Source organism: Magnolia sinica, chromosome 14, assembly GCF_029962835.1.
Source record: "Magnolia sinica isolate HGM2019 chromosome 14, MsV1, whole genome shotgun sequence".
Classification (NCBI taxonomy): Eukaryota; Viridiplantae; Streptophyta; class Magnoliopsida; order Magnoliales; family Magnoliaceae; genus Magnolia; species Magnolia sinica.
In genome coordinates, this window is record NC_080586.1 from 3,805,782 (window position 1) to 3,828,187 (window position 22,406).

The 22,406-nt window shown below is 38.5% G+C and overlaps 1 protein-coding gene and 1 long non-coding RNA gene across 3 annotated transcripts; both read right to left on the reverse strand.

The window, feature by feature from the left end:
• Nucleotides 1-355: 355 nt before the first annotated feature.
• LOC131225744 (probable polygalacturonase) lies at nt 356-3,597 on the reverse strand. The gene is made up of 5 exons (XM_058221334.1): nt 3,515-3,597; nt 1,483-1,818; nt 1,061-1,181; nt 749-923; nt 356-608 (listed from the first exon to the last, which is right to left on the reverse strand). The coding sequence occupies exons 1-5, from the start codon at nt 3,554-3,556 to the stop codon at nt 572-574; spliced, it is 711 nt and encodes a 236-aa protein (XP_058077317.1). The 5' UTR covers nt 3,557-3,597; the 3' UTR covers nt 356-571.
• A 15,120-nt stretch (nt 3,598-18,717) lies between these two features.
• LOC131225179 (uncharacterized) lies at nt 18,718-20,752 on the reverse strand. Of its 2 annotated transcripts, XR_009161230.1 has the most exons (4): nt 20,676-20,752; nt 20,292-20,455; nt 19,193-19,266; nt 18,718-19,109 (listed from the first exon to the last, which is right to left on the reverse strand). It is a non-coding gene; the product is annotated as an uncharacterized LOC131225179 (long non-coding RNA). The 2 variants fall into 2 exon arrangements; XR_009161229.1 differs by lacking the exon at nt 20,292-20,455 and having other exon boundaries at nt 20,676-20,749.
• Nucleotides 20,753-22,406: the final 1,654 nt, after the last annotated feature.

Genomic DNA, 22,406 nt, shown 5'->3' on the forward strand with positions numbered 1-22,406 from the left:
AAAGTTTTCAAAACAAACAAACTGCCACATAGCCTTCCACATTCAGTAAGGTCCCCTTCCACGTGACTATTTTCTCTCGGATCGGAGCATCATTTCCATGAGTTACCATCAATCCTGTAAAAAGGAAAACAGAAACTAAATTATGATGAATATCATTAGCTTAGAAAGAAGAGCATGATCAGTCTTAAAATACTCACCGGAGGTTATTGTTTAATTTTCTCAACATGTGGAATTCTTCTGTTTTTTAGCATTGGCATGTCACTAACCATCCTCCACATCAAGTAAGAGGAGAGTGAACGAATTAGCACCAACCTGGGACTACGCCGTTCGTATAAGGAGAATCCGAAGGAGCATGGATCGTTACATTCTGAACCTGTACATTGCTGCATTAATCGAAATAATATGAATTCGACCATGTTCAGCTTTCTCAGAGAAACATACATTTTCTAGTCATGAATTTTACAAAAACGGAAAGAATTCATATTCGGGGTGTATTTGGATGCTCAAATGAACTAAATTGCAATTCATTCGATTCATGGTAGAGGAATGAGTAAGCCCAGGGTGGCATCTTTTAATCCATAATGACAACCGAACACCCAATTGCAATTCTGGGAATTTGAAATTGCAATCAAGATTGTAGTGATTGAAACATACAGGATAGAAAAAGTTTGGTCATATACTCCTTGTTGACTCAAATTACAAGTATTCAATAAGAATGGGCATTCAAACACAGCCTTAGAAAACATACCTGCAATAGACTGGATGAATGTTCCATGCAGGAGAATTCAAGAGAGTCAAATTTGAAATGACAATATCGGTGGAGTTCTCAAGCTCCACAAGGTGAGGGCGACTATAGTTCAATGAATGAGAACTGGACCACTCCCACCAAACGGCACCCTGACCATCGATGGTTCCATTATTACCTGTTCCATCAATGAAAAGAAAAGGAAGAAGAAAATTAAAGGAAAGATGAGATCCCCCAACTAAGAAACCATGTAAATCTCCAATTCAGTTTTACTAGAAATTTGATTAAAAGAAGTAGAGAAGATATGCATCATGCCTGTTATAACCACATCCTTTAACTGGTGTCCATTTATCAAGCTTCGATACCGTTCACCTGGAAGTTCAATCCCTCTACCATATGAAGGTAAAGGTTCAACGACTGGCCACAGAGATAAGTCCTATAAGAGAATGGGAAAAAGAAAGTTCAGCAATCTAAAAAGCTAGAGATCTTATGAACTTTAACCTTGGATATTAGTATCTTCTTGCAATAGGTTGAAATTAACCCAACTCATTTGCTTCAAAATCGGAAAATGCCCCTAACAACATTTTTTGAAATAGTTCACATTGCTCTTCAAACAAGAAAGGAATAAAAAACACAGGTCAACAATGTAAAAACCGACTGATTGGGCTATATTAGAATGCAATGTAAAAGAATATCCAAATGAGTAAAACTACAGTCCATAGAGAGTGGAAGAAGACCTGAGTTCCAAGGATGACAGCATCTTTTTCCAAGAAGAGGGTAAGATGACTGATGAGATTAAAGCTTCCAGTGAGCCACCTGCCTGCTGGAACATAGAGCTGAGCCCCGCCCTTGTCGGCAAACGACCGAAGATAGAAGATGGCATTCTGGAATGCAAGTGTATTCAGTGTCTTCCCATCTCCTTCAGCCCCAAATTCCAAGATGGAGACACTGTGAGGCCTCGGGAGCAAAGTCAAATCTCTACCGTATTTGCATTGCACATCGCTCTCTCCTTCAATGCCTTTAACACCATCACTTAGGGCAAGAAGCAATAGCAGTGCCACCTGATGAAACAACTGCAACGATGAGATAAAACAAGAAGCAATTACCATTTTCAAAGCATATTCAATAAATTCCATTGATGCAAATACTAGAAAGATAAATGATATTCAATTCAATTATACTTTGCCCATTGATGCAAATACTAGAAAAAGATAAATGATACTCAATTCAATTATAATTGCAAAATTTCAAAATCGAAGGAAAATAAGGAGTTGAGAACAGAACTTCTGAAAACCAGCAATCAGAGCAATTTTTTTCAATCCAATTTTCATAATGTGCTAGTTTGAATTTCATCAAATTCACTAGAGATTGGGAATTTAAAAAAGCAAATGCAGTAGACTGACAATTGGAACAGTTTTTCCAATCCGGTTTTCTCCTGTGCAAATTTGAATCTGACTGAATTCATAAGAAATTCTGAAAACTTTTGAAGTGAAATCCATAAAAAGAATAACAAAAGGAAAGCAAGAGGATCAAAATAAAGAACCAAAGAACCATTCATTCACATAATGATGGATAGACAGTGGTTGATAACTCCGTGCAAATTTGGGAAGGCAGATGAATTTATACAATATTCTCAAACATAGACGGCGGAATAAATCAAATGGGTCACCCGAAAACCTCTAATCTAAGCCAATACAGGAATTTCTAAATACGCCTGTTAATGTAGAAATCAGCCTCTCAACACCTACGAGAGCGCCAAAACCAAAACTAGAGTCGAGTACATGATAGGAGGATTTGAGAAGCAATAACAGATATGAAATTAACACCTAAAGTATAATTAAAAAAATCAAAATAAAAAATACAAGTTGGGAATTTCGCATAAAAAGAAAATTGCAAATGTTACCATAAAAAAATAAATAAATAAATAAAAAGCTGAAAAAAAGTCGAGAATTCATATCCGTGAACCAGAAGCTAAAAGAACCAAAAGAATCTCAAAACACAAAAAGTCGATCTAAAAGAAGAATAAAAAAAAATCCAGGAATTTAGATTTCAAAACAGGAAAGGCAAAGAAAACATTGGAATTTTGATTAACAGAACATCTGATTCGAGAGGCAGTCCAAAATAGAACCCACCCAAAACCCAATCACAAGAGAACTAAATGAAAAACATGATTAGAAAACAACCCTCACCCTCAGAAAAGCACTCCAAACTTAGAAAATCCACACAACCAATGACTGGAAATTCAAATAAATGCAAAAATAAAATTCAGAGGTCCAAAGAAGCAGATAGAAAACAAATTCCTCATCTTCCTCTGCTTCTTTGTCAGTGCTTTTCGCAGGTGAGTTTCCAATCCACCCAACATTCAATCAACAAAAAATAAAAGAATAATAAAAAACAATCCAAAAGCCTAAATTACAATCACCCGGAGAAGAACATGACTATAACAATTACACCCACTTCTCGAAAGAACAAAGAAAAAAAAAAAAGGCACTACGAATTAGTAAAATCCACAATCCATAATACAAATAGAATGAAAAATAAAAATAAAAAAGCCAGAAACACCTAAACATTCAATCAAGAAGCCAGAAACAAGACCGAAACAAAAACATCAATTGTAAAAGATACAAAACAAAAACACCCCAAAAAATAAAAATAAACAAAACCCATCTCAAAAAACAAACTTCCCAAGCATCCAACAGCAAGAAGAAGAAAAACCCATCTCTTGAAAAATCCTATTAATCACAGACAACCATTCAACAACGTACTTACTAGCCTCTTCATGAGCTTCCCTCCTGCAACAATCAATAGCATAAAAAGCCAAGTGCAGCAGCCCAAAGAAGAGAGCTCAAGGAGAGGAGCTAAAAAAAATCAAAGAAGCTGCTATTTTTATATGAGAGATTGATTTATAAAAATAAAATAAAAAAGGCAAACAAATGCAAAGGCAATCTGAATCCAAGAAAAATGAGTACAGTACCATCAGACATTCCTAGATTTCCAAGTTCATTAGCAAACAAAGCATGAAGCAAAAAAGTATGGCCCACCTTTTTCCAATCTGCAACCCTCATTTTAAAACAGCCCTTGGATTCTTTTGCATGTCAAACACATAAATACACATAAATACGACTTGACCTGAAAAAGAAAGGACCAACTATTCAATGATGGTGAACTACAAACTCATGAAATGTAATAAAACATAAATATATATATATAAGATAACACATAAATGAATCTCAGCAAAAAACTACCTATTGATTCTTCGGAACCTTCGACTGAGGTCCCTCAGCCTCAGGTCTATCCCTAGGAGTGGATACTGAGTCAGCCTCTACATTTAGTACATTGCCCGAAGTTTGGTCTGTTGCAACCAATGAGTTCATAGTATCTCTCATTCGTGCCATCATCTGCTCTGTTATTCGCTCTGTCATCCGTTGCTCCATCTGCTCCGTTATTCGCTCTGTCATCCGTTGCTGCATTTGCTCTAGATGCTTAGCCATCTGTTCTTTCATCCGCTCCTCCACTAGTTGCTCTACCCGCTCATTCATGTGTCGTCGCAACTCATCAGTCTCCCTCCTGAGTTCTGCAATGGTATTTCTTGTGCCCCATAACGTGGAAGCTGTGGGACCTAACCCCATCATGCGGACCCGACCCGGATGCTCTGGTCCCAATATCTGGGATAAGAGATCGTCTCGGGTAGTGCTACTCTGAGAGGACTTAGCAGTCTGAGTTGCCCGTAACTCCTCAATAATTTCCTATAGTGTAGAAAAACATTAAATAAGTTGTTCAATATCATTACTTAATGAAAAATATTGGCTAAGATGTCAATAATTGATAAATTTCTACATACAATAACATGAGCCGACTCTTCGTTCACAACACTCCCATCTTTCTTCCGATGGGTCGTTATGAACAATGTTGCCCGATCAGGAGACTCTCCACCAAGATTCTTTGCCCGCTTTTTCCATGTAAAAACAAATGAGTTGATAACAATCATATTAAAACAGAATGATGGCATTTCAAGTTTAGAAATCAAAGAAGAATTTACCTCTTCTTCACGCACTTGAGCAAAGCTCCTTGAGCCGGCAGTGTGGGCCATACGATACTTGCTGCGGTTGATTTTATTCCTTTGAGTGCGGGCCTACAATGTGACATAGTAAAATAACTAAATTTTAATATAAATAACAATATACACCAACATGGATATAATTTTTCTTTATGTTTAATTTTTACCTGTCTTTCATCACTTGACCAATAGGTGACGAGCCACTTCCAGTGTGTCGGCTCCACTCGATCAGGACAGTGAGCTAGTTGTTCCTCATTAGTCAAATATCGCTTGTAGTGTAAACAAATCAAGATCAAAACAAATCAAGCACCAGAAATCAAGAAAAAATTACAAAAACCAAACCCTATCCATGTTTTTGCAATCGGTGAGGAGCTGCAATCGGTGTATATGCCCCTTGTTTTTCTAGCCTGCACGGAAATCGGCAATGGAGGAGCAGATTTCGCACCAGAGAACAGGGTTTTGCTCTCAGATCGAACACCAAACCCTAATCGCTGATATTGCAATGTAGAAACTGCTCAAATCCAGCAAATGAGCTAGAAACGACAGGATTTTCCACTTCCTGAGCAAGATTTCAGTGAAATCAGCAAAAAAAACTCCTCAAATCGAACCAAAAAACATGGAAATTGGATTTTGAACGGCCAAATGGGGAAAACGCACAAAAATGAGAGATTTCTGCCCCGATTTCTGATTTTCGAGAGAATTTCAGTTGAGAAATCAGTAGAGAAAAAAACACAGAGAGAGAATGAGTACCTGAAATCGGCGAAGAGATTGCCGGTGTGGAGGATAGAATTTCCTTTCGGAGCTGAGGGATCTTGAGAGAGAGCTGAGGGAGTATGAAATGATCTGATTTTGAGAGAGAGCTGAGGGAGCTTAGGGATTTTGAGAAAGAGCCGAGGAAATTTTTTTTTATAGCTCATCTCATGTAAAGCTCAGATCTCAAACACGTGTTACAACTATGCGGTTCGTAAGCCCACACGTATGTGAAGCCTTGCCTATCTACACGCCAACATGGAACACATTGGAGAGATCCGAGCCTTTCATCAGGTGGGCCAAGCTGTTTAGATGCTAACTACTAAACATTTAACTACTAGGTGACAACTAGACGGTTGAGAAGAAAATGGTACTAAGCTGTAGAAATTTAACTATCAGATCTGATGGTTTGGATTACCTAACGAGTTTGATTTTTTCTGGCTGTGATCCATCTGCAGCAGGGTCCATGATTTTTATGGTCCTGATTTTCCTTCATGTAAGCAAGGATCTGAAAGAAAGAACCTTACATTCACACATGCATAACTGGAGCAGATATAACGTTGGAGTATAGCAATTTTGTAGCTGTCCATTGTTCATCCCATTGCTTGTAAGATGTGACCCACCTGAGTAGTGAAACAGCCTGGTTTGTAGGCCTTAAGATCTAAACAGTGAGGCCCACCTGATGGAAAGTTGTATCTCTCACAGGTGTGCCATGATTACGTGGGCCACATGCTTTGGAAAAAGAGAATCTCTCTATGTGTGTATCAATGACTGCTAATACGTACATGTGGGCCACCTTCTGCTCTAACTGGCCTGATCTGTGTATCAATGACTGTTAATACGTACATGTGGGCCACCTTCTGCTCTAACAGGTAATAATGGTTGTGATTTCTTAAAGATGAATATGGAGTGTACTTTTCACCCACCTGTGAATCAAATAGAGCAATGTCCAGATGGAAAATGGCCCATTCATCAAAAATTAGACCTTTCGCCTCGGTTCTTATGCAACTGTGGGTAAAACGTAGACATTTTGCCTCGGTTCCTATGCACCGAGGCTAAAAGTAGACTTTTCGCCTTCGGGTCCTATACAACTGAGGCTAAAAAGTAACCTTTCACCTTGGTTTATGCAAATGAGGCTAAAAGTAGACCTTTCGCCCTGGTTCCTATAACTAAGGCTAAAAGTAGACCTTTCACCTCGGTTCCTATGCAAGTGAGGCTAAAAGTAGACCTTTCGCCTCCGTTTATGCAATCGAGGTTAAAAAGTAGACCTTTCGTCCCGGTTCCTAACTGAGGCTAAAAAGTAGGCCTTCGCCTCGGTTCCTATGCAATCGAGGCTAAAAGGTAGACTTGCCTCGGTTCCTATGCAAGTGAGACTAAAAAGTAGACCTTTCGCCTGGGTAAAAGAATCGAGGCTAAAAGTCAGACCTTTCCTCTGTTCCTACGCAAGTGAGGCTAAAAAGTAGACCTTTCGCCTCGGTTACTATGCAAGTGAGGCTAAAAGTAGACCTTTCGCCTCGATTCTTATGCAACCGAGGCTAAAAGGTAGACCTTTCGCCGGTTCTTATGCAATCGAGGCTAAAAAGTAGACCTTTCTGCCTCGGTTCCTATGCAACCGAGGTTAAAAGTAAACCTTTCGCCTCTGCCTTATGCAATCGAGGCTAAAAGGTAGACCTTTCAGCTGCATAAGAATCGAGGCTAAAAAGTATACTTTTCGCCCCGGTTTCTATGGAACCGAGGCTAAAAGTAGACCTTTCGCCTCGGTTTCTATCTTATGCAATTGAGGCTAAAAAGTAGACTTTTAGCCTCAGTTATTTAGCAACTGAGGCGAAAAATGAACTTTTAGCCTCAGTTCCATAGCAACCGAGGCTAAAAAATACATTTAGCCTCCATTTTTTCAATTGAGGCTAAAAAATTGAGGCTAAAGACCTACTTTCTTGTAGTGATTCCAGGCCGTTCAAATCATATGTCCAGTTGTGGATGGAGGATGGCCCCAAAATCAGAATAATTTGATTTCTTAGCCATCTTATACCTCCCATTGAATTTGGACTCTTTATGTTTTCCTCAAAAGCTGTCCACTTGAAGACCATAAATTGGCAGTGAGGATCAAAAGATCATTGAAATTTTGCTCTACGGTCATTCCATGGGTGGATCAGTTCTGAAAATAGCACTGTCGAAATAGACCAGCATCATTTCTCCTGTTGCACTTGCCACCAGCTTTTCCTGTCTATTTCCTCATTTGCTGGTCTTCTATTAGACAGGACCAACCATCACCATGTGGACCATACTTATGAGGGTGGATCTTCCATGGTCTGCGACATTTGTATGGAATCAAGCCCGTTTAAAAGAGTAGGTTAATTATGAAAGTAGGGCACACCAAACGTCAGATCAATCCAACAAGTACGTGCCCCACCACCAAAATTTGAAAGTTTTTGGTGGTTATTCATTATTTTCTATAGTGTGGCCCACCTTATGATTTAATAGGCCTGATTATTGTCACAAGTCCTATTATCATGGTGGGGCTCACTCGTTATAAAGATTGGATCATGTATGACTAACACATTGGGCAACACCACAGAAAACATTAATGAAAAGCTGCCCAGAAAACCTCTAATTAGAGCAGCTTGAGTTTTGAAGCATCTCAATTTCAATGGAGAAAGATCCTTTCTAGATGTCATGAATATATAAAAGTGGGCCCATGCAATAGTTGTAAAATAAGCTTATTCCACAGACCTTCTACAATGCAAACCATAGTATGCAGACTGAGTCTTGTGCTCCAAAACAGTGATTGTATTTTATTGCTAGAAAAACAGCAACAGGTAAACCTTATCATTGTCCATCAACATCGATGGTGATAGGGTGATGGCCTAACTCTGACTTTTAAAGTGTTCAGTTGGATCGAGTGGGGTGACTCAGTCATGTTGATTGTTTGTTTTGTAAGCTGGGAATGAACCAAGTCATGATATCACACAACTTCTGAAACCATACCACCTTTGCTTAGCAGGTTTTCTTAGTCCAGATGTATGTATCAGTCATCTCATTTATAGTCCGGCACATGCGCTAGAATGTGCTTGAGAACCATGCCATCCTTCCAGCGGTTCTCATTGATTCAATGCTCTGGCCCGAAAATCAGGCCGTCTACTCATCTCGTGGGACACAATCTAAAAGAGAAATTGACAGATGAAAAAACTTTTGACCATGTTTTCTTTTTCTGATTCTCATAGCTTCGGCTTATTTCTAACATAGTGGCACACCTGTCGATCAAACCAACTTGCTTTGCAGGTCAGGGAATCTGCATGGTGGGACCCACATGGTAGAGAGCTTTGATCCAACATGAGGTCAGGTTGTACCAACTTGTGAGGTGGGCCACACACGTACATTTAAGTCAAATCTTGATTAAGATGGTGTAGTCCGCCAGAAAATGCACATCTCAGTTTTCTCCCTAGGTCATGATCTATATGATGCATCATATCCATTTTGCATGACTCAGACGCCATTTGCAAGTGATGCACCGGCAAGAAAGGAGATGTTGTATGAGAATAGTGAAAGTTCAAATGCAACGCTGCATAGTCAAATGGATCCGTTTTAAAAAGATTGATAACATTTGTTCCGACATGTGTGGGCCCAACCATATTGTATGAGTGCCATCCAACCCATCCATTTTATGATTGGCCTGTATGGGAAAATTCTGCCTGATCCATAACCGAGGTGGGCCACACAAAAGGGAACGATGGGATAATGGGGAGGTGGATGCCCTCCATAGAAACGTCCAATGAAATGTGGGGTTCACCATGTTGTGTATATATCAACCAAGCAATTCATTAGGTGAGCCCCACCCGGGATGAAGGGACGTCCCTAACACTATTTGTACGAAACCGTTCATAATACCGAAAATTGATATTTATTTGTTGATAGATAGTCTTTAGCAAATCACATCCATATAAGAATACTCAGCTTTTGATATCACTGTTCTCCCACGTAAACTTGTATATATACATATAGCTCAGGCACCATTCTCATGCCAAAATGGAAATTAATAATCACCATGACCTAAACTTAAATAAAAAGAAACCAAAGACATACATCACTGCCATACAATTCCAATCCAATCCCGATTCATGAATTAAAGGAAATTATTCAAATTTCGCACTTACAATAGGAATAACTCACTGAAATTCAACTGATTAGAGGCTTTTCGAACTCATATATACAGAAACTCTGCTGTACTCATAAACCTAACCGACAACAAAGATCCAAACAAATAAAGGACCCCATTTCTTAGGAATATTCACAAGCCTAACACATAACAAAATCAGATTTTAAGGAAAAAAAAAAAAAAAAACATTAGCAATTTCCACTGTCCTCTTCTACAGCTAAACTTTCCCTTTCATAAGAAAAGAGAAAAACCAAAACAAGAAGCTCATTCTGCTTATCAAAAAAATAAAAATAAAAACTAAAAGTAGATGTAAATTTTGCTGGCTGTATTAACCAGAGCTCTTCTTGGCTTTACAAAGCCTTAGATTTGAACTCACTGGACACCTAAGAATGAGAAGGGAAACTTTGCTATTTTATTTTTACTGTTGCTTACAAGCTCGCTGACTTAATTCCAAACGAACTACTAGAGTTCCCTTATATAGACATTTTTCACCAAGGTGAAAAGACAAAAATGCCCTATTAAATTATACTATAGGGGCATGGTATTAACTGCTATAACAAACACCAAAATAAAATATTAAAAGATTCCGTATGGAGGAACTGAACAGCTGCATGGAGAAACGCCCTGGTTGCTAGAAGCTTCTTCCAACATTTACTCTCCTTGAGAATCCAACAGATAGAGGAAGATGCACCGGATTGGTTTGTACTTCCAACACTCCCCTTCAAACCAAAACCGGCTTCATTCCGAGCATCGTTCTTAGTTGTTTGAATGCATCTGTCGGCAATGTCTTTGTGAAAATATCCGCCACCTATTCCGTAGTATGACAAGATTCTAATTTCATTGTTTTCTGCTTTACATGATCTCTCAGAAAATAGTATCGGGTATCAATGTGTTTGCTTCTTCTATGCTGCACCGAATTTTTGGCTAGCTCGATTGCCAACTTGTTATCCACATATATGACTGTAGATTCTTCCTGCGGATGCTTCAGCTCCTTTAATAGGTTTCTCAACCAAATTCAATCACAGACAGTGGACAATATTATCATGTACTCTGCTTCACATGTGGGCAAGGCGACCACACTCTACTTTTTCGAATTCCATGTGAAAGCAGTTGTTCCGAGATAGAATATATAACTAATGGTGCTCTTTCTTTCATCTTGGTCACCTCCCCAACCACTGTCTGAGTATCCATACAGTATTGCTTCATCATTGTACGGATAGAAAAGACCGAAGTCTATCGTTCCTTTGACGTACCTGAGGATTCTTTTTGCGGCTAGCCAATGTGATTCTTTTGGTGCTTCCATGTACCTACTTAGAAGCCCAACACTGTAGATGATATCCGGCCTTGTGATTGTGAGGTACCGTAAGCTTCCAATCAGACTCTTAAACATAGTCGAGTCACGCTTCTTCCTTCTCCATCCTTTGTCAGTTTTAAGCCCATTGCTACAGGTGTGTTTACAGCATTGCAATCGACCATCTTGAACTTTTCAAGTAATTCTTTGGCATACTTCTTCTGAGATATATAGATGCCACCATATTGTTGCTTCACTTCAATGCCCAGAAAAAAGGACATCAGACCTCCGTCGGTCATCCCGAACTCCTTAAACATGGCCTTCTTGAATTTATCAAACATCGATCGGTTGTTTCCTGTAAACAACAAATCATCAACATATAGGCATGCTATAAGCATATTTCTTAATGTAAACTGCATGCTCATATGGACATTGGGCGAAGCCGTTCTCTTGAAGATAGTTGTCGATGCGTGCATTCCAAGCACGCAGAGCTTGCTTCAACCCATAAAGGACTTTTTTCAGTCGATACACCTTGTGTTCCTCCCCTTGCATAACAAAGCCATCAGGCTGGTCAACATATACCTCTTCTTTCAAAATTTCATTCAGGAATGCAGATTTCACATCCAGCTGGTAGATCATCCAACTGTGATGGGCTATAAGGGAGATAATCATCCTCACAGTGTCAAGGCGAGCAATAAGAGGGAAGACTTCTTCATAGTCTATCTCGTACTTCTATTTGTAGCCCTTTGCTACAAGCCTTGCCTTGTAGCGATCGATCTCACCATCAGCATTTTGCTTGATCTTGTACACCCATTTGACGCCAATAGTTTTCTGGCCATTAGGAAGCGTAGTCAGCTCCCATGTGTCATTTTTCTCAATGGCATGAATTTCTTCTTTCATAACAAATCTCCGACATTCTTCTTTTATGGCCTCCTGAAATGTCAGAGGCTCATGATCTGCATATAAGCAGAAAAGATTGACCTCTTTAGTTTGCTCAGAAATGTCGCTTAAGCTTTTCATTTTTATAGGTGCCATGGGTGAGGACGAGCTGACTGAATTTTGACTTGATGGAGTACTTTCAGGAGTGATGGAATGTACTCCTGGACTTCTTTGTACTGATGATGCGGCCGAAGAAGGTGTTGCGGGCGTTTGCTGTTAACGGTAATGCCTTTCTTCATGTTCTTCTGTTTCGACTAGAATATCCTTAGTCGATTCTTCATCGTTTCATTTCCAAGTTTCTTCCTCACTAAAGACCACATCTCTACTCACCACTACTTTATTGGTTAGTGGATTGTAAAGTTTGTAGGCTTTAAATCCTTCACTGTATCCGATGAAGATGCATTTTTCGCCCCGATCATCAAGCTTCCTTCTTCTTGCTTCTGGAACTTGAGTGTAGGCAACACACCCAAAGATCCTTAGGTGCACCACGCTCGGTTTGTATCCACTCCATGCCTCCTGTGGTGTCATGTTTCTGACGCTCTTGGTTAGACACCGATTGAGCAGGTAGGCAGTTCATGCAACTGCCTCTACCTAGAAGCTCTTTGGTAGGCCTTTCTTCTTCAGCATGGTCCTCGTCATGTCGAGGATGGTGTGGTTCTTCCGTTTCGCAAATCCATTCTGTTGTGGTGTGTAAGCTGCAGTATGTTGTTGCTTAATGTCATGTTCCCTGCAAAAATCTCGAACTGCATTTGAGGTGTACTCTCCACCTCTGTCAGATCTGAGTACTTTAATTTTGTGACCACTTTCAACTTCAACACAAGCTTTGAAAATTTTAAAAATAGTGAAAGCGGAAGATTTTTCTTTGATGCAATACACCTAAAGTCTTCTGCTGAAATCCTCAATGAAGGTAATAAAGTATTTATTACCTCCAAGAGAGGGTGTTTCAAGTGGTCCACAAATATCAGTGTGAACCAACTGAAGTGGTTCCTTTGCTCTTCTAGACACTCCACTTGGAAAGGAGTTCCTTTGTTGCTTGCCGATTGTGCACACCTCACACACATGTTCTGGAGCTTCAATAGCCGGCAAGTCATGCACCATGCTTGATGAGGATAAAAGTTTGAGGCCATTGAAATGGAGATGGCCAACAAAGATCTAGATGTCATCTCCATGAATCATTCTTCATGAGTCCATAGAAACACTTCTTAGCCTTTGTGTTAATATGGAGAGAAAACATGCAATTCTTTGCCATTTGGACTTGAGCCACAAGTCTACTGTGAGCATCTCTTATAGAGAGAGAACAGTTCTCCATGTGTATGACATACCCCTTCTCAAGGAGTTGGCCGATACTGAGGATGTTATTTTTCATGTTTGGTACGTAATACACATTAAAGATGTAATTTGGCTCACCATTCTTCTGATAGATTTTAATTTTTCCTTTACCTATCATGGGTACTTTTGATGAGTCGCCAAAACTCATGTCGCCACGAACTCCTTTTGTGAGTTCCACAAACAGTTCTTTGTTACCACTCATGTGGTTGCTTGCACCAGTGTCAAGATACCACACATCTGGTCGTTTGCATGCCTTTTCTTATGCGAGGAGGAGTGTGGAGTCTTCTTGTTCATGGTGTGATACTTCAGCAAAGTTAGATCATTCATCTTGATCCACTTTGCTCCAACACTCAGATGCATAATGGCCGAATTTCTTGCAATTATGGCATTGAACGTTCTTTATGTTTCCACGACCACGTATGAACCGGCCTCTACCATTTCCTCTTCCACGAAAACTGGTAGACTTTTGTTGATTTTTTTGATGGCTTGGATGATATGCACGCTCTCTGCCTCTTGCACGATTGCCAGTGTCACGGCTGCCTCGTTGTGTATGGTCATTCTTTTGTTCATTTAGAGTCCACTTAGACTCTAAGGCATGTTCAAGCATTGAACCAGCATTCATTTGCATTCGTTGCTCATGCACTTGCAATGATTCCATCAGTTCTTCAATGGACAGTTTTTCAATGTCCTTTGATTCTTCGATCGCCACAACCACGTGCTCAAACTTACTTATGAGAGATTGCAGTGTCTTGTCAATGACACATATATCTTCAACTTTTTTACCATTTCTTTTTAAATTGTTAATAATAACAATTAGATGTGAGAAGTAGTCAGAGATACTTTCACCTTCCTTCATGTGCGCCACTTCGAACTCGGCTCTTAGTGTTTGAAGGGGAACTTGCTTCACTCGATCAACACCCTTGAAGATGGTGCCAAAGGTATCCCTAGCTTTCTTGCTTGATGTCGCTTTGACAATCTTTTTAAAGGTTGATTCATTCAACCCTTGATAGAGGAGGAACAAAGCCTTGTTGTCTTTCTTCCTTTGATTTTTGAGAGCAGTCTTTTCTTTATTGATGAAGGCAGCTTCTTCCTCCATAGTAGGTTCTACATACCCATCGATGACGATCTCCCATAGTTCTTGCGACCCGAACAATGCCTTCATCTGGATGCACCACTTTTCATAGTTATCCTTTAATAACTTAGGAACCTGCGGTTGGATTGAGCTGGCCAATGACTTTTTTTTTTTTAAATGAAGAGAGATAGAAAATAGTTTTTTTTTTTTAGCTAGAAAAACTTTTGAAATCTGATTTTTTTTTTTTTAACAGTTTTTTCTTTCCTTGGCTGGGAAAAAAATTGCTAGCAACTTCAAGCAGCAAAAAACTAGGCTTTGCAATCTGAATTATTTTTTCAAACAGATTTTCCTTCAGAGAAATCTGTACTTCACTGGAAAAAAAAAAAGCTTCTTCTAGAAAATGAACCTAGTCACTGAGAAAAAGAAACCGGAGGACACTTTTACTAGGGAAGGATCTTCTCACGCTGATCGTGATGGAGCACAAGTTCAGAAACAGAACGTGGAGGAGGGTGTTACTGAGGAACGCTCCAAGCAAACTGTTCGTGATGGAGCTCAAGCTGAGAAAAAGAAAGAAGAGGATGCTGTTGCGGAGGACCGCTCTGATACTAGTTTGCTGGCTGTATTAGCCAAAGCTCTTCTTGGCTCTACAAAGCCTTAGATTTGAACTCACTGGACACGTAAGAATGAGAAGAGAAACTTTGCTATTTTTTTTACTGTTGCGTACAAGCTTACTGACTTAATTCCAAACAGACTACAAGAGCTCCCTTATAGACATTTTTCACCAAGGTGAAAAGACAAAAATGCCTTTTTAAATTACACTATCGGGGCATGGTATTAACTGCTGTAACAAACACCAAAATAAAATATTAAAAGATTTTGCATGGAGGAACTGAACAACCACATGGAGAAACGCCCTGGTTGCTGGAAGCTTCTTCCAACATTTACTCTCCTTGAGAATCCAACGGACAGAGGAAGATGCACCGGATTGGTTTGTACTTCCACAAATTTAACAGAATTTGATTAAAATATTCAACAGTTTAAACCATTCCTAAAATTTTAAACTGGTAAAAGTCAAATTAAAAGCTGTTGAATATTTTAATTAGATCAAACACAAAGAGTAGGATCTTTTGGGTCTGCAGAGACAGTAATTGTTGCTCATTTAGCAATCATAAGTGATAGGATCTTTTGGGCTTGCAGAGATAGTTTTTACGACTAATAATAACGAATGTTAACCATAAGGGCATAAAATGAGGCGAACAATTCATATAATCCAAGGCACCTATTATGCAATATATAACCCAATATATCCAAGCAGGCCCTGCTTCACTGATTTGGAGCATCGATCTGATGGGTCCACCAATGAAGGGGATGCTCCAAAAGTATCCAACTGGAAGACTATACTCTTCCAATCAGCAGCCCACAAATAGATAGTTAAGGAAAAAAAATGCAGTAACAGTCTAGAAAAAAGGCCAATGATTGAAGGGTAGGGGTTTGCCCCGATCAGGAATACTCTTGGTGCATCCCTATCGATGGTGGGGCACATTAGATCAATGGTCTGGATCAATGAACGATGGGTCCCACATACAGAATGGATGAATCAGGATGTAAAACATGTCAGAACACCAAAATCTCTTCTTCTTCTTTACTTTTTGTTTTTACATATAATGAATTTTATGCAGAGATGCAATGAAGTAAGAAGTCATCTGCAGAGATAATTTAAAGGAAGAATTCACCTAGATTTCATGAGAAAGAAATCAAAACAGGAGAATATTATGTCCAAAAGCTAAGAGAATATAACAAAAACTCAACATAGTAAACAAAAAATAGGAATCCAAAAATACAGTGAGTATCCTGTTTAACACAAGCCAATCAGCTCTAACCACCAAAGATGAAAAGAACCTCTTTTCAACTAATATGGCAATCGACCCAAGAAATAGATGGTAGACTAGAGCCACTCAGATCAATGGGACAATAGATATTCAGCTGAAACACCAGACCAATATATACATAACTCTTCACGAACACAGCCCTGTTGAGTGGTTAAGGATCTTTCCAATAACTGACAACTTCAAAATTTAAAACTGCAGTTCTTTCCATAGAGATTGACACAATTCAACATTCTCAAATGTAAAAATTTTTTTTAAAAAATGAAAATGGAGAAAAGAGAAACCTCAGAAACTAACTCCCTTCCGCATCACTGCCACCTTCCATGGCAAAATCCAAAGCACAAAGTCTCAAATGAAAAAACCAGTAGAATTCAAACCGATAACTCTTCCCTAAAATCCTCGAAGCATCAGATAAGAACCTAATCGGATCGAAATCAAACACAACAGAAATAACGCAAATCTAAACCAGGCATTTATAAAAATAAAATAAATAAATAAACACCTGAAAATTCCGACTACATAATCGAGTGCAGAAAACACTCTACCCATCACAAAATCCAACAGAATTCAGATCGAAAAACTGCAAATTGAAGTATCGAACAAATCAGAACTGTATCACACAACAAATCATTTCTATGTATTCGCATCAAGCAACATAGAAAAATCCCTAATTAGGGTTTCAACATTGAATTAGGGTTTTAACATAGTAAATCCCTATCTAGGGTTTCAACATTGTAAATCCCTAATTAAGAAATTACTAAGGTTGAAATTGATGAAATCTAGACTCTTACCTGTTTCGGATATTCATCATAATCACTAAGGTTGAAATTGATGTCTACATCGACTCCCTTGAAATTAGGGTGGTTTGCCCAAATGAAAGAGAGAGAGTCAGGGGTAGGAAGAAGCTCAGAGTCAGGAGAGAGAGAGAGAGAGAGTCGTCGGGAGAGGGAGAGGGAGAGAGTCGGGAGAGAGAGAGAGAGAGAGAGAGAGAGAGAGAGAGAGAGTTGGGAGCAAAATGGAAATCACGTTCTGTTTTATTTTTATATAGAAACATCCGTGGGCCCTCTTTTAAATAGCGCTAGTGCATGATGCACCCAAAGTGCCGGTTTTACACATTTTTGTTGTGGTGGACACACAGGTTTCAATTTTAGCTATTATTGTACATAACTCCTCGTGTTGTCCCAACTGAATTTTGGATCAACATGCTTCTTAATCTTTACGGTATACACGAGAGGAGTCACACCAAATTCATGGTTTGGATTCCAAATACATCACGTGTAGTCTCCACACATCTCAAACGCACAAGATCATTGACACTTTTTAAACATATCCAAGGCCAAGTTCTAGAGGCTATTGAGCATATCCTTCGAATAGTCAAAGAGAGAGAAAGCGGGTCGCTAATTTGTTCATGGCTAAGATGGATCGAAAAAAAGAAGGCAAGAAGAATCAAATACACTTCCACCATAATTTTCAGAAATTTAGAATTTTCACTTGAAGTTTTCCACAAGATCTGATCGACCGGTCGAAATCCAGTTCAACAGGTTGACAGATCGAAAATCACTAAATTTTTAGTATAAATCTCTAAACACATTTTAGTTGTTTTGACCTGTCGACTCGATTGGTCGACAACAAGTCAACTGAAGCAAAAAATTTACACGATTTCTGAATTTATTTCCTAATTTGATTAACCCCTTGATTGCATTTTTAAGATTTGTTTAGAGTTATTTGAAGGTGTTAAACTCATTTTTATCAAAAATTCAATCAATAAACTTTTAGAAATTATCTTATTTCTCTCTTGGATTCGAGAAATCTCTTATGGATTCAAGAGAGCCTTGCAGATTCAAGGCGTGTATCACTCGAGGAAGACAATGCTCGACCTCATCGCTTCGTCCTCCCCTTCGTGTGTGTGTGTGTGTGTGTGAGAGAGAGAGAGAGAGAGACAGAGACAGAGACAGAGAAAGAGATTTGCTTATAAAAATTCAATTCCATAGAAAAACAAGAAACAAGACAACTTGGATTACATGAAAAACAAATCACTACAAGAAAAGGGGGCATTAGCCTCGGTTCAAAACTGTGGCTAAAAAGGTTAAAAACTGAGGCTAAAGCCTTTAGCCTCAGCTTTGCCTTAGTTATCCAAACCGAGGTTGAAATCCTCGTGGTTAAAGGCTTTAGCCTCAGTTTTAGCAACCGAGGCTAAAATAACTTTTATAGCCTCGGTTCTTCAAGTGAGGCTAAAAGAACCTTTTTAGCTTCAGTTTTCTCAAAATGAGGCTAAATCTAAATTTTAGCCTCAGTTGCCTCCAATTGAAGCTAAATCTATTTTTAACCTCGGTTCTCAACAACCGAGGCTAAAGCCTTTAACCACGGGAGTTGTAGTCTCAGTTTAGGTAATTGAGGCAAAACTGAGACTAAAGATAGATTTAGCCTTTGTTGGCATCAAGTGAGGTCAAATTCAATTTTTAACCTCATTTATCAATAATCGAGGCTAAATCTAGTTTCTATCAACAAAAGCTAACAATATTATAATCAACCAATCATTGAACCTGTGCATGTTTCACCCATTTAACATCCATCAAGACAACAATCAGCACAATACCAACAAAACAATTAATGGTCTATTGAAAGTTTTCAAAACAAACAAACTGCCACATAGCCTTCCACATGAACTGTTTCAGTAAGGTCCCCTTCCACGTGACTATTTTCTCTCGGATCGGATCAATCGGTGGGTTTGTTACCTGAGCAAACATCTGCTTGAAATACTCAAATGTAAGTTTCTCTCTGTTGGACATCACAGCCAAAGGAGCATCATTTCCCATTGAGCCCAAGAGCCTCAGTACCATCTTTTGCCATGGACATCAATAGCATCTCCAGGGCTTCTACAATGTATCTGAATAAGGAAACCCGATGATTTATTTCATTTTTTCAAACATGAGCAAGAAAACAGCACAGAAAAGGTCTGAAACTACTTACCCAAAAGGCTTTAATGGAGCCAACAATCCATGAATTCTCATGTTTTCCATGTTATTATCATCATGTCGATATACCTAAAGTATATATAAAAATGGCAGTAATGATCATGCTCAGAACTTCTTAAAATCAGAATACAAATAGAAAAACTACCTAAACAATCAAATCCTTGAGAAGCTTTGACTTATGAGGTTTTCTTGACTAATTGAATGAGAGCAAATCAACTTGTGCCTACAGCATATAGAAAAAATCATCACAATTTCTAAGTTGGCATTATACTATTCCTCCCACTCTCATCTGTCCATTTCCACAAGCTTGAAAATACAACCATGACTATATTTGTATTCCAAGTTTTCTGAATTATGAACCACATCTAGGATGCTTTAATTCAATCAGCCATATGTTGATGATAACACGAAAAACCAAAAAGACCCTGCTCGAGTCTTTTTCTAGTGCAAGAAGAAATTGATTTCAATATCACATGAAGTTTATTGTGCTGCCAAGTTCATAACAGGAAACAATGAATAAAATTTGGCTGCAGCAATCATAACTAATTACAGTTTAGATTCTAATTTTAAAAAGGAATGGATATCCCACCGTAATAGGAGCAACACCATAACACCATTTGTTCACCGGATTTTTCAGGTTGGTTACAATTGCCATGCAACCATTCAAACTGGCTGCTACAATGTGATAGCAGATATGTTACAAAATGCTTGCATACAAGATGGTGGGCCCATACGAAAACGATGGATGAAAATAGGCAACACTGCTATACTTCTAAGACACATTCCAAACATCATATTGTTTGAACAGTCCTAACATATGAATTAGTGGGCATCTTTTTTGTTAAAACAGGAACATTGGATTTTTCACTTTTTAACTTTCCAATAAATATCCCATGTTGGAAATGTGGCTACATGGCCATTAAATCAGCCATATGTTGATGATGGTGACGCAATAGCCCAACCCATGACCCGATTCCTGCTTTTAATCATAAGAAAATTCTCTCTAATTAATGAGGAACGATCACATACAAACATTGGATGCTATGCTTACTATGCTACCCTGTTATTAGGACTGCTCATAGTAAGCTATGTACCTAAGCTTCACACGTGGTGGATCCTCTGTTCAGGAAACACATTGCCTAATTTTCAGTCCTGAACTGGAAAATATGTTTGCCATACTCCAGTTGAAGGTTTTGGATCTTCTGACATAGTGGACTATTGCTAGCATATGGGTGACACTCCCCTCTGTGCAAACAGCCTAAAAACAGAATATGCATGGAATAAGAATTTCAGTGGAACTGTTTACTACGTTGTTCCTCGTGTGAATTGGTGCTTTGGGAACTCCAAACTCAGTAAACAGACAATCAATCAGAGTAGGGATCAAGGATGACAGGTACCTTGAGTTCTGCACCAATTTTTGCAATATTTTGCCAGAATATCAGAAAAGAATCAGTTTTTAGAAAGTGTAGTTTTCATACCTAATATATCCATAGCTCAAGACCCTTGCTGACAAGCCCCATGAATGCATGAGTAGGATTCTTAGCACAACCCTGTTTAGTATAATAGAACAAAACCCATGAAAGGTTGAGTTAAATCAAATCAATTTTAGTTTCTATGATAATGTAGCTAAAGAATTTTCCAATTTGCATTGAAATAATTGACAATACAATACATTGTATCCAACATTACACTCTTAAACAGAGGATTGTTCAAGAAAAGAGAACAATCTTTGTTCTGATAGAATCGGTCCACACGGAAATCCTCTTCAATGAGTATCTTCTCGCGTGTAAGTAACAGGCGCCAAGCAAGAAATCCTCTGCAATGAGTTCTTGAGAACCAAATCTCTAAATTTACAATGTGCACATGATTAGTCAAGAAGAAAAAGAAGTGTTGCTAAAGATGTGAAGAAATAGCAACTCAAGAAGGATCTAGAAATTTTGGCAGCAGCAACAGAGATGGTAGCAAAGATTATACTCATCAATCCAGATATATGCATCTAATAATTTCTTAAATTTGGCAAAAATTCTTGATTAATTTAAAAGCCAGTGGACTGCTATGAATTCCACAGTCTTGCAAGACCCAAACATGCACGCATACACATGAAAAAATTGGATCTAATTAATGCAGGATGACATTTCTTTTTGTTTATTTTTTATACCAGACATCATTCTCATCCTGCACAATTTATTTACAAAAATTAATTATAATAGTTCATGCATAGTGGAAACTCTCCATAAAACCAAACTTCAAAAGCGAAATACCTGAGTGCAATTTGTCTTGAACAAAATTTGAATTGGTTTTTTGTGAAATTTTATAGAAAATGAAATATTATTATTTTTCTATGCTAGCAAATTTATCAAAAATTTCTCATAGTATAGGAAAAGAAAGCGACTTAAAGATGAATTCATCTAAAAGTCACACCTAATTCCTCCAAACCTTGGAATTTCAGGCAAAATTGGGCTTCCTAAAATATTCTCGATCGCTTTCAAAGATGAGAAGAAAAAAATTTAGCATCAATTAAAGCATTCACTCCTTTCAACTGTATCCTCACAACTCAATTAAGAGGAAATCAAAAGCTTACCAAAGACATGTATGAGTGCTACTTATTCCTCTGAAACTTAGAAACTGATGGAAAAATCGAGTTTCTTGTGTTTATTTGCCATGATCTGATTCAATATGGGAAAAACCAAAGCAAGTTCAAATTTCTTTTTCAAGGTCATCATCACAATCTTAAATAACAGGAAAATAAAAATAGAGATGACTTCATGCAAAATCACCACCCTAATTCATGTAAAAGATTACTGCAGCTTCCTTGGGAAATCTAGTGTAAACTCAAGCGACTAATCTAATTTCCCTGTGAGCTACTTCAACTGACCACACAATCTATTTTCTTCTTCTCTATTGTTTCTACAACAGGATTTCCCTTCTCTAATTTCAGTTTGAATTTGTGTGTGTGTGTGTGTGTGTGTGTGTGTGTTATACACGCTCCTGAAACTGAGAAAGAGAAAGAAGAAGAAGCATAAACCTGCTGCCATTCACTCGACCGTTCCATCCAAGCAATAGAAGCTGATGGCAAGAAATCCCTCCCAAAGTCATTCCTTTGCTTGTAAAGAACTGTCATCCCGTCCACTTCAGCAGCATTCCATTACATAATCCTCTCCATGAAACAAGCCTCAAGGACCGGATCTAACCCTTGCGAAACCCTAATT